This window comes from Delphinus delphis, chromosome X (genome assembly GCF_949987515.2).
Source record: "Delphinus delphis chromosome X, mDelDel1.2, whole genome shotgun sequence".
Taxonomy (NCBI): domain Eukaryota; kingdom Metazoa; phylum Chordata; class Mammalia; order Artiodactyla; family Delphinidae; genus Delphinus; species Delphinus delphis.
In genome coordinates this window covers 93981826-93995662 of record NC_082704.1, presented here as the reverse complement: position 1 = coordinate 93995662, position 13837 = coordinate 93981826, and the positions used below count along the sequence as shown (strand labels likewise).

The window sequence follows — 13837 nt, the reverse complement described above, 5'->3', positions numbered from 1 at the left end:
ATCCGTAGTGTTTATAAAAACAGTTTAGGTAGTGAGCCATCCTTATTATTTCTAGGAGTGGTGGAGACCCTCCCAAAGTCCAAGTGCCAGCTAAGGGCCAACCTTGTAAGCAGGCCTTTTGAAGATAGCCATCTCAGGTCTGCTATGTTAGCTCTTTTTTTGCACAACTGGGCTATCATCTCTCTTCTGGATTTTGCTAGATATAATGTAACTAGTAAGGGAGTGTATCCTACACTCATGGGAAGACAGCCCTAAGATTTGAATTGTTTCCTCAGTTCACTGTGGATCCCTGTAGGGCCAGGCTCCCATTGGAGAAAATGAACCATTGCTCACTTCCCTCTTTAGAAAAGTCTCTCTCGGCGACTCTTTTCCACCCCCTAACATATCAGAAGACACAAAAGACATACATATATATTCAGTTAAATTTACTTCAGATTTGAGGGTGTTTTCAGATTTTGTCAATTCTCTGGTGCTCTACTGGGGTTAAGAGTTGGATATTCTATTTTTTTCCTCACTCTGGGCTTGTCTTTTTAGATGTGACACCAGAAGTGACAGTTTAGCATGACTCAGATCACTCATTCTTTGGAAGTTTAAAAACGGATGTATGCTAACACATATATACAGAATCTAAAAAAAAAATTGTGATGAAGAACCTAGGGGCAAGACGGGAATAAGGACGCAGACCTACTACAGAATGGACTTGAGGATATGGGGAGGGGGAAGGGTAAGCTGGGATGAAGTGAGAGAGTGGCATGGACATATATACACTACCAAACGTAAAATAGATAGCTAGGGGGAAGCAGCCGCATAGCACAGGAGATCAGCTCAGTGCTTTGTGACCACCTAGAGGGGTGGGATAGGGAGGGTGGGAGGGAGATGCAAGAGGGAGGAGATATGGGGATATATGTATATATATAGCTGATTCACTTTGTTATAAAGCAGAAACTAACACACCATTGTAAAGCAATTATACTCCAATAAAGATGTAAAAAAAAAAGTATTACCATTAAAAAAAAAAAGGATGAAACTTAGCAACAGTAGTGGGACATTTTCACTCCAGTTTCAAGGCTTTCTGTTTCTTCCATAATGACAGCTGTTCATGCCTAATGCTCTGAGTCCACTATTGAAAGGTACATAATACCTTCACAGTCATTTTCACTTTAATACAGTACTTAGTAAAACAGCTTCAGGAACCATGTGTATGAAAGGCACCATATAAAACCAAATAATGTAACATTGTTCTACTCTAATTAGGTCCCCTATAGATGTAACTCACTTATGGTACGGATCGCTGAAGTGTTTTCTGCCAGTGTAAAACCAGTAGAAAGGAAAATCAGCATAAACCACTGTTAGTTTCCTAGGGCTGCCATACATATTACCACAAACTTGGTAGCTTAAAAACAACACAGATCTATACTCTCAAAGTTCTGGAGGCTAGAAGCCCCAAATCCATGTGTCAGCAAGGCCATGCTCTCCCTGAAGGCTCTAGGAAAGAATCCTTCCTTGTTCCTTCCTAGCTTCCGGTGGCTCTCAGCAATCTTTGGCATTCCTTGGTCTCTAGCTACATCACTCCAATCTCTGCTTCCACCTTTACCTTCTCTGTGTATCTCTGTGTATCCTCTCCTCTTCTAAGAAGAACAACAGTCATTGGATTAGGGGCCCACCCTACTCCAGTATGACCTCATCTTAACTGATTACATCTTCAAAGACCCTACTTCCAAACAAGGCCTCATTCTGAGTTTCCTGGTAGATAAGAATTTGGGGGACACCATTCAACCCACTACACAAGCACATATTCACATGCCCCTGCAGCAACATGGAAGGGTTTCAAATCATTGTCATTCTGATAGCTCAAATAATGGAAGTTATAAAGGGATTTTTGGATGAGACATATTTGTTGTTTTTTTTTTTGCGGTACACGGGCCTCTCACTGCCGTGGCCTCTCCCGCTGCAGAGCACAGGCTCCGGACGCACAGGCCCAGGAGACATATTTCTTAAGAGTAGCAGTGGGAAAAAAAAAAAGACTAGGAGTGAACTACTGTTATATTGAAAGGAATGTTTTGAAAAGCTGGAATACTGATCTTAAGATATTTATACCAATGATATTAAGACCAAAAAAGGTAATCTTACTTAGGTTTCTTGGTAAAATGTTGTAAAATATTGGCACCTAATGGGAAATACGTACCTGATTAGGTACTAATAAATTTGTATCTAATAGGAAATACGATATCTCCAAGAATCTTTACAGAGGCCACCAAGAAACTAGCAGCATGGCAGTTGTAGGTCCTTGGGTAAATGGTAACAAAAGCTAGTTGTTCACAACATGAAATATGATATAGCCATAGTTCAGAGGCAGTTTGCCACAGCGTAGAGAGTAGGGGCTTTGAAGCAGGGCTGGGCTTCAGTTCAAGTCACAGCTCATACCACATTGGCCCTGTGGTTTGGACCAGTTGCTTCTGAAACTTAGGTTTCTCGGTTGTAAAATGGAGATACAAATACGTATCTCAATGAGTTTATATGAGGATAAATCAGATAGTGCTTTTAAAGGACAGGCCCACAGAAGAAATTCAAGTACTGTTGGTTGAATCAAGGTATGGGCTAACTCAATCTCAGGACAAGCTCTGATTCAATTCTGGCCATCTTTGTGATCTCCTAGTCAGCTTATGCTGACCCAACACTGAGATTCCTATAGCGCATTTTGAGGAGGTCATTCTGAACGCCATTATGCCCTACCCATTTATCTCTGAGGTCTTCAAAACTAGGAACTAACATATAAGTCAAAAGGCTTCTGTCTTCCTAAATAAGTTGCATATGGCAACTTGGGCTTCTTCCAACCTTAGCCCACTTGAGAGGAGCCCACCTAGGTGTGCTGAAGGTATTATCTTGTTTCCTCATCATTCTTATATTGATATAACTAAAATTATAACCTGTGTAGAGATATCAGAGCACTGGAATATTCTCCCTCCCAGAGGGAGACTCAGTCAGCAAGTTTATTCCTTGGCCAATTTACACTGGGGATAAAGTCTATGTCTTCTCTAGGGCCTTGGCCTGCTTCCATAAAAAGTAAAAATAGGAAATGCCCATTTTTAAATGATTACAGAGTTCTCAATGGTGTCGTTGTGCACAACCGGAAATTCCTCCCACTGTTTGCCAATTAGCTATTCAACTGGTTGGAGATGTCATTGATAACCAACTGGAATTTAGGGGGCACACAGTGATTCAAGGCAGGATGGGGACAGAAGGAAGAATGAATGGGAGGACCCTATGAGAATACAACTTGCGTTTGCTTTTGGCTTTTGCAACACATCTACCATATTCCAATATTTTAGGAACTACTCAACTCTTTCTAAGATTATCAGGATTGTTTTGTGATTGCCCATCTCATCAATATCCATGTTTGCTCTCAAGATCTGGCCCAGCACACTATTGGGGTTTTGGGTTTTGGGTTTTGTTTGTTTCTTTGTTTTTAGTATCTGTTTACCCAACCACAGACTCTGCACCAGACCTTCCTGGAGCCATGGGAGACTTTGTTTATGGTATTTATTGTTATGTTTTGCTTTGTTTTCTTTTGGCTTTCTGGGTGTTTTAGTTAGTTCCTAAACAAGTTGTGATTTCATACCAAAGGGAAAAAATATTAAAGAAGAATAGAAACTTGAGGTTTGAAAGATCTTTATGAGCTATTTAGATCAACCATCCTTTTCATGCCTCTTCCACACCATTCCTTCAAAATCATTCTTGAGCCTGCATGAAAATACCCAGTATCAGGGCACTCTTTATATACAGAGCTATCTTGTTCCATTTTTTTTAACATCTTTATTACAGTATAATTGCTTTACAATGGTATGTTAGTTTCTGCTGTATAACAAAGTGAATGAGCTATACATAAACATATATCTCCATATCTTCTTCCTCTTGCATCTCCCTCCCACCCTCCCTATCCCACCCCTCTAGGTGGACACAAAGCACCAAGCTGATCTCCCTGTGCTATGTGGCTGCTTCCCACTAGCTATCCATTTAACTTTTGGTTGTGTATATATGTCCATGCCGCTCTCTCACTTCATTCCAGCTTCCCCTTCCCCTTCCCCGTGTCCTCAAGTCCGTTCTCCAAAACGTCTGTGTCTTTATTCCTGTCCTGCCCCTAGGTTCTTCAGAACTTTTTTTTTTTTAGATTCCATATATATGTGTTAGCATATGGTATTTGTTTTTCTCTTTCTGACTTACTTCACTCTGTATGACAGTCTCTAGGTCCATCCACCTCACTACAAATAACTCAATTTGGTTTCTTTTTATGCCTGAGTAATATTCCATTGTATGTTCATTGAAGTTCTTGTTCCATTTTTATACAGTCTGACTTTTCTGACCAGAGTTCATTGAAACTGACTGAAAGTTCTCTTTTATACTGAGTTAAAATTGATCTTGCTATGACTCTTCTCAATGTCCTGTTTTGTAGTATCTTCATAAACTCATGCATTTTAATATATTTGAAGGTTTCAATTAATTGCAGTTATTACTCTTATTGGTGCTCAAATTGTCCCATATTTGGCCAATGTGATCTGTCTTCAAGTTGGCTACTGGGTCATTTTGACATAACTTTATTAGTCTTTAATAACTCCTTTGCTTTTTGACATGGCAAGATGTTCCGGGCTCATCTTACACATTTCTTCATTAAGGTCAAGAATTAGCCATCACTCTAAGAAGCCCTATTTCATTTTCAATTACTTTCCAAATCATGTTTGGGAGAAATTTCCTTTTTTGAATGATATGGTTTTTTTCTGGTTATTACATTCATATTCCTTTTGGTAGAAAATACTAAAAGAGATTTAAAAAATAGCTAGAACCACCAATACTGCCATCATCCAGAAATAATCAATGTTAACATTTTATCTCTTGAACTATCTTTCCATTTAAAGTCCTACGTCATGCTTCTCCTTTTTCTAAACAGTAGGAAAAGAGATGATGGGGGGAAAAATAGATGACATTTTAAACACTTAGGCAAAATCAAGTTGAATAAATATTTTAACTTGTTAACTATTTTTTTTTAAATCCTCATATTGGTAATGAAACATCCAGAGCAAATTGATATGTGTGAGAAACTTTAAATTTGGGTACTTTGGATTTTGCAAAAGCTTTTTTGCTACCATTGTTGACAGATGCCTAAGATTGTCTGCAAAGCTGCAGAAATCCACCGGAAGGCAAACAGAACTCTATATATTCAATGGAAATGAAAAGAGACCAAAATGAAAAGTCATTACAGAGCCAGAGAGTATTTTTAACTTGTCAACCTTTCATTTGTAACACATATAACACAGCTCTTGCAATGTTTAAAGCGGGGGGTGTCAAATTGCTGGAGAACTATAGAAAGCCCAGATTACTGTTAATGGGCCTGTAAATCCAGCCCGAGTTACAGGTCTGTCATTGTTTCTAGTGAAAAGTCATTGTTTTTTAAGATCTTTAGTAGACTGGAAGAAGAAAAATAAGAATGGTGATTTCTCTATGACTTATAAACATAAAGCAGAAAGCAACATTATTGACAAAATAATATTGTCTATTTAAAGGTCTTTAATATCTTTGTTTCCCCAAGTGATTCCAATGTGAAAACAGCTTAGGGTTGTTCCTTCCCCCATATCGATTCATTTCACCTGCAGCTTCTGTGGCTGAATGACTGAAGTGACATTTTCTATCAAGCTTTGTCATACTCCCCTTTGCTCATAGATGCTTTAATGTCTAAGAGGTTTTTTGTGCTATAGAAATACTCCCTACTCGTACTTTGTTTACAGTCCAATATCTTAATCTTATGAATTTAGTATTTCTATAAACATAAAAGAGCAAACATAAAAAAAAAGAGCAAACATTCCTCAGTGGTTCTCAAAGTGTGGTCCCCAAATCAGCAGCATCAGCAGTACCGACAGCTCATTAGAAATGCAAATTCTTCTGGGCCCCAACCCAGACTTACTGAATCAGAAACACAACTGGCTGAATCAGAAACACAACTGGCTGTGTTCTAATAAGCCCTCCTGGTGATTCTGATGCGTGTTTAAGTTTCAGAATGATTGCTTTAAACATTCACACACTACTTATACAACCACTAAATCAAATACATATTAAATGAACAAAACAAGTCTCGTCAACCATTTAAACATTGATTGCAATTTAATCAAATGCTTTAAAACACTTAATCACAAGCCTAGCATTTCAGATTTTCTTGAATGCTCTAAATATTTTAAAAAGGAAAATATATACCTAAAACACCACACTGATTAGAGAGCTGATTAATATTTTAACAATAAAACTGAGCACAATGCTATTAATATCATAGATTTAATTTTGTTTACATTCTTACCCCTACTTTTATTCTTATCCTTACATGGTCCTGGAATTTAAATGTGTGTGTGTAATTTTACCAGACTGGAAAGAAGAAAAATCATCTCAAGAGGCTAGGAATGTAGGTTTAGTGGATTGCTGACCACTTAATTTTGGTTGGGTTTGGGAACTGCTTGCTAAGTTCAAGATGAATTAAATTCAAGCTGCCATCCACTAGCTTGAATATATTTTTATAACCTAATTTTCATTTTTAATCATGGGATCTGATATTGGTTTCCTATTGCTACTTTAACAAATAACCATAAATTTAGTGACTTAAAAACAACACAAATTTATTATCTTACACTTCTGCAAGTTAGAGGTCTAAAATGAGCCCATAGAGCTGTGCCCCTTCTGGAGGCTCCCGTATTAAAGACTCCTTGGCCTTTCCAGCCTCCAGAGGCTGCCTACATCCTTTGGCACATGGTTCCCTTCCTCCATCTTCAAAGCCAGCAACATAGCCAGCATCTTCTCTCACTTCTGACCTGCCTCGCTCGCTCCTTTTTTTTGGCCGCACTGCACAGCTTGTGAGATCTTAGTTCCCGGACCAAGGATTGAACCCGTGCCCCCTTCAGTGGAAGCACGGAGCCCTAACCACTAGACCACCAGGGAATCCCCCCTCCTGCGGCTCTCTTATAAGGATCCTCTCTCTTAGACTGGACCCAGTTCAGGATAATCTCCCCATCTCAAGATCCTTAATGTAATCACATCTGCAAAATTTCCTTTGCCACGTAAGGAAATACACAGGTTTTGGATATTAGGACAGGAACATCCTTGGGGGAGGGGCATTATTCTGTCTACCATAGGATCCTTGTTTCTGTTTTTCATATGGATTTTGATTTATTAAAGAAGTTAAAAGATGGGGTATCCTTCAATTTTTATTTGTTTTCAATCTCTGGCAGTACATGACCCATTGTAATATTTTTATGATATATTAACCTGGCCTGGTTTCCACATTTTGAAATATATGCCTTTCTGATTGGCATTGTTTTATAATTAGTTGGGTCACCAAGAGGTTTCACTACTAGAGCGACAGGAACGTGAGTTTGAAAATTTAGATTTCTTCTTCAGGACAGTTAACTTATTGTTTTAGAATAAATGGTTGTATCATCTTTCTAATTGGAAATTGTGTGTGGCGATGGGTGCTAGTCAGCTGCAGGATTCTTCTTCTACTTCATTTTACATAAGACCACAAATGCTGATGGGGCCTGTCCATTCATGTTATAGTTTCTACTATTTCTAGGACTATTGGGTATCTAAGTTGTGTTAATTATTTGTGGCTTACACACATTAAAAATGGCACATTATCTATACTTTATGAAGAGAAATACACTTAACAAAATCCCACGAAATATCTATCTGTATCTATATAGTTATATATAAGCACTTTCCTACTTAAGTAAATAAATTTAAATGTACATGGTAATATTCATCTTTCTTTGATATTACAATTATATTTTTGTACATTTTCTTTATATTAACTCTTTTCTTATGAGCATCATGGCCTTTTATAAGCACAACATGTTTTACTTAATGATTTTTACTATATATGATCACAGCTTGACAAATGGTTAAGCTAGTTCTTTTTCCTTTTAGCACTGCCTCTACTATTTTTAAAATCATTTTTGCTTCCTAGCAACAACAGGGTGTTACAGACCTATACTGATTTTATCCTGCCCAAGGACATGGAATTAACTATCCTCTAATAGTTTCTGGTTCCTTTTTTAGGTATAGAACAATATTAAGACCAAAATTTGGGCACTAGGGATGCTTACAAGTGTTGAGGGGAGAGAAGATTATAGCTACTGCTGCTGCCACAGGACTGCTCTTGGTAGTGACTGAGCTGAAAGGAAAATACAGTTGACCCTTGAACAACACAGGGGTTAATCCACATATAACTTACAGTCCATCCTCCGTAACTGCAGTTTCTCAGCGTCCATGGATTCAACCAACCATGGACCATGTAGTACTGTAGTATTTACTATTGAAATATATCCACGTTTAGGTAGACCTGTGCAGTTCAAATCCACATCGTTCACGGGTCAACTGTGTTTCTTTTATAAGTGTATGAAATCTTGTTCTTTCCAGTACAACATATCGTGTTGTTATCCCTCACTTTTCCTATAGTATGAGATTTCAGCAACTACTAAGACTTTCCTCCTCTACACTGATCTATTGTTCCACCCAGCAGCAGAGTATCCCACTCTCCTCCCACCTTCTCACTCTATTTTCTAGGATAATAGTTCTCAGCCTTGTCTTCAGATAGGGATAACCTGGGGAGCTTTAAAAATATTGATGTGATCGCTAATTATTAGAGAAATGCAAATCAAAACTACAAAGAGATATCACCTCACACCAGTCAGAATGGCCATCATCAAAAAATCCACAAACAATAAATGCTGGAGAGGATGTGGAGAGAAGGGAACCCTCCTACACTGTTGGTGGGAATGTAAATTGGTACAGCCACTGTGGAGAACAGTATGGAGGTTCCTTAAAAACTAAAAAGAGCTACCATATGATCCTGCAACCCCACTCCTGGGCATATATCCAGAGAAAAACATGGTCTGAAAGGATACACGCACCCCGATGTTCATTGCAGCACTGTTTGCAATAGCCAGGACATGAAAGCAACCTAAGTATATCCATCGATAGATGAATGGATAAAGAAGATGTGGTACATATATACAATGGAATATTACTAAGCCATTAAAAAGAATGAACTAATGCCATTTGCAGCAACATGGATGGACCTAGAGATTATCATACTGAGTGAAGTAAGTCAGACAGAGAAAGAGAAATATCGTATGCTATCACATATGCAGAATCTAAAAAAAATGTTACAAATGAACTTATTTACAAAACAGAAACAGACTCACGGACTTAGAGAGCGAAGTTACGGTTACCAGCGGGGAAGGGTGGTGGGGAGGGATAGTTAGGGAGTCTGGGATTGACATGTACACACTGCTATATTTAAAATGGATAGCCAACAAGGACCTACTGGGTATAGTACAGGGAACTCTGCTCAATATTATGTAACAACCTAAATGGGAAAAGAATTTGAAAAAGAATAGATACATGTATATGTAAAAAAAAAGTATGCATACTTAACCTTTAAAATTATCATGATGATTAAATCTTATAAAGTATGTAAAGCAATTATAAAAAAATATTGATGTGACTCCCCCACCATAGCTTCTAATTTAAACTTCCAAAGGGCAGAATATGGCAACAGGGTTTTTACAGCTTCATAGGTGATACTAATGTGCAGCCAAGGTCAAGAACCTCTGTTCTAGGAGGTGTTGGGCAACCTCAGTAAAGCAGACCAGTCACTATTCCATGAGATTATACCACAGAGGTTCCAGGGTTACCAACTCCACATTATAAACAGGGCAAGTAAATGCATGCTTGCCTTTTGGCTGCTTTGTTCCAGAGCTCTTGGGATTGTTCAAGGGAGGGAATGACGACAACTGCCCTTTTCCAATATTCCTGAAAAACTCAAGTGTATCGGGCATTGACTTCTCCAGTTGCTCTCCTAGTGTCTCCCTCTTTCAGCCTCATCCTTTTTTATTCTTTCCTAACCTTGCTCTAATTACTTCAAGCCTTTCAAAAGCCTTGGTTTTCTCATCTATGAGGTTGATAACATTTATCTGTGACATACATAGCAAAACTTAACAACACATCATAAAGTTCATAAAAACCATAAGAGGTTGGCAGCCCATGGTCCTAGCTCCCTAAAATTATTCGAGAGGCTACAACTGAACTCAGATCTGTTTTTCTGACTGGGAGATTCTTTTAACATAATAGCCTATGTCTAAGGACAGTGGTTCTCAAATTTTGGAAGGTTATCTGAGTTATTTGGGAAACTTGGTAAAAGTACAAAGACCCAGTCTACCCTATTTCAGGAGCTTGGACCTCTGTTGTTTATTAGTTATTCACTTAGTTCTGATATACACCCAAGTTTGGGACCCACTGCCTTAGGACACCAGATAGGTCAGGCTAGCTGGTTACTGTAAAGATGCGGGCCTTAATGGAAGGGAGTAAATTATTCATTTTTCAGGATTTGAGATGCCTTTTTCTTTCAACTGAACTAGAAAGCACTCCTTGCCAACGAGACTGTGGACAAAGTCCTTTGTCTTCGTGGGCTGCCATCTCTTGATCTCTTGATGTTTGCGGGGGAGGGGAGGGGGGCTGGTTAGGTTTTGAAGAAAAGAATGGATGATACTTTCAAAAATACGGTGGCGTCAATTTTCACTTTATTAGGAGTCTCAAACTTTAATATGCAAATTAATCACCTGGAAACCTTGTCAAAATACAGATTCTGATTCAGTAAATCTGGGTGGGGCCCGTGATTCTGCAGTTCTAATAAGCTCCCGGCTGATGCTGATACTGTTGATTTGAGGAGTGAGGTTCTAGCTTTGGTTCTCAACCTTGGCTGCACACTGGAATTTTCTGTAAAGTTTTTTAAAATGTTGATCTCTAGGTCGTACCTCTAGAGATTCTATTTTCCTGATGAAATTGATAGAGATTATGGCCTGGGCCTCCAGAGTTTTAAAAATTCTCCAGGTGACTTTCATATGCAGCAAAAATTGAAAACCCCGGTCTTAGTCAACCATCAAACGTCACCTGTTTTACAAGAGAAACTCTAAAGCGGCTCTTTTATTCACCTCTTTCAAACTACAATGTACAATGTGCTTAGACAGTTCAGAGCACTGGTTTCCAAATTTTGACCCCTCCACTGATGCCCTGCCATGGGAAGTTTTCATCAGAAGTTGTAAAATAAGAAAAATAAAGACAATATAGTGAATTTCAAAAAGCTAAATTAATTCAAGGATCATTTCTGAGATTAGGTCATTCACACCTTTTTTGTTGTTAAAATGTCCTCTCTTACTAAATGAAGATATTAACATATTATATGTGTTTATTTGCTTGTTTCTCATGCCCTTAATCTTCTAAACAAAAAGTTGGGAATCATATGTTGATCTCCATATGTTTTTAGAAATTTTGCTGATCCATGAAATCTGAAAACCTGGGAACTATGTGTATGAGAAATCTGTGAAAATTTGAAAAAAACCCTGAGTCTAGAAAATACTGTTACAGGAATACGGTTTTCAATCTTTGATTCTCTAATCCCTGGGAGCAAGGAAGTTTTTTAGTGGTCATTGAATTTTATAAGCAGCAAAAGTTTTCTACAGACTGAGTAAATAATATGTCTCAGATATATAAGAAGGACTAATTTTCCAAATATATGATGATTAAAATACAAATCTATGAAATCCTTACTAAATACTAGCTCCAGTTTTTATACATTTTCTTTTGACATGGTAATATCATCTATTACTTTTTGATCTTCTACTATGAACAAGGCATACTTATGAACTATGAACAAGGCATACATATGAACAAGGCATATGCATCTTATATAGGTTATCTCATGAGTCCTCACAATAACGCAATGGGATAGATATTGTTATTATGGTTTTACAGATGAAGAAACTAAGTCATAGAGAAATTAAATAACATGTCCAAGGTCAGACAGCTAGTAAGTTACAGAACCAAAATTACAAAGGCTAACTGGATACCTTATAATAATGACTCTATATATTTAATATAACTACTATTATGGGAGGCTTTCCAATTTTTTTTTTTGCCATTAAAAAGAGTTCCTTAAAACTGAAATGGTTAGAAGCCTCTGCTGTGGGGTTTCCCTTTAAATAAGAAGAAACCAAGATTTTAAACAAAAGGCCATCCCTGTTATTTTTGTAAGGCTGAAGCTTTAGCTGAGGGACCACCATCACTCTGACATATAGAGAGAGCTTAAAATCTGGATCCCAGTTTCTCATTCCAGGTTTTTATCATCTGCAAATTTGAGGCAATGTGTTGTAATGGTAAGAACGTGGTCTTTTGAGTTAAACTGACTTTGGTTTGAATATGAGCTCCTCCAACTTACTTAGCTGTGTGATCTGGGGCAAGTTACTAAACTTCTTTTTGTCTCAGGTCCTTCAGCTATAAAATGAGAATAGTTATATCCATCTTTGCTGCCCATCAGAGATGTCCCGTGTCAGGCAGAATGGCCCAGCTCTGGGGCCCTCCTGTGCTCTGTCCTTGGTGGGAACAGCCTGGGGAGGGTGTGGCCTCAGCAGGAATGCTGCAGCAGACTCCAAAGGTGCAGCAGCTGGGGGCTGTCTGCTAATAGCACTCCTCCCAGAAGGTTCTCTCTTGCAAAACAACCTTTGTATGCACCTCTTTGGCTGCCACACTGCTACCTTCAATTTTATAGTGAAAGTGTATATTTGTGAGATGATGTCCCTCTCACAAAATGCCGCAATCCAGTTCATTAATTTTTCTTTGTATATCTTGTTTTTGGTCTTGTCTCTCTTTTTTTTTTGCGGTACGCGGGCCCCTCACCGTTGTGGCCTCTCCCGTTGCGGAGCACAGGCTCCGGACGCGCAGGCTCAGCGGCCGTGGCTCACGGGCCCAACCGCTCCACGGCATGTGGGATCCTCCCTGACCGGGGCACGAACCCGTGTCCCCTGCATCGGCAGGCGGACTCTCAACCACTGTGCCACCAGGGAAGCCCCTGGTCTTGTCTCTTTTAACTTTACCAACTGCCATATATCAATTATAATTCATTATCACAACTGCTAGGCTCACAATTGGTTTCTTATCTCCGTAAAAAATAGTAAAATCAGCGGTCATTGGCTAAGACATCAGTGGAACAACATCTGGCTTCTGGAATGATTACATGTTTATTATTAGCTTTTAAATCCGTCAGGTTGATAGGTAGTTGTAACAGTAAAAATTCTAATGTATTAGCATTTCTTATTACTGTCTAAGACCCTATATTTAGAAGGAATTATTAAGCATAATCAACTTAGATGATTTTTTCTTGGTTTGTCACAGTGTGTTGTCTAGCATGACAGATGCAGTGTTGGCGCGAGTGTATAAACAATCAGATCTGGACATCCTGGCTAAAGAAGCATCCATCCCAATCGTCAATGGGCTGTCAGATTTGTACCATCCTATCCAGATCCTGGCTGATTACCTCACTCTCCAGGTTGGCTTATTTCTTTGCCTCACACAAGAGCAGAATCAATAATTCCTAACCAGCTCTAAACGGAAGCATTTAAATTGTGGTATTGGTGTTTTGTTTTCAAATAATATCTTGGCAAAGAATTAGGGCATATGTGTACAACTAGATATCCAAGGAAGACAGGGCATTGCTAAAAACAGATTATAGATACTTCTGTTCTCAAACCTTTGCTCTTCTGGTGCCATATTTAACACAGTGGATGAACAGGGAATGCTGGGGCACAGAAAATGGAAGAATCGTTATGTAATCCATATATATCAGGCTCTGTGACTTGGCAGTGAAGACTGGTGGAGTGTGCTTTGAACATTCAAAATGGTCAATTACTAAATGACTTTCTGAGAAGGAGGCCATTTTCTATCATTTTAATAAATTGCTTAAGAGTGGAGT

At 38.6% G+C, this 13837-nt stretch overlaps 1 protein-coding gene across 1 annotated transcript in view; it reads left to right on the top strand.

Moving 5' to 3' along the window:
- The window catches only part of OTC (ornithine transcarbamylase), a 56247-nt gene that overhangs the window by 26630 nt on the left and 15780 nt on the right, over nucleotides 1-13837 (top strand). The window contains exon 5 of the mRNA XM_060002891.1: nucleotides 13261-13414. Coding sequence (XP_059858874.1) covers nucleotides 13261-13414 — 154 coding nt within the window. The remainder of the gene's footprint in view (nucleotides 1-13260; nucleotides 13415-13837) is intronic.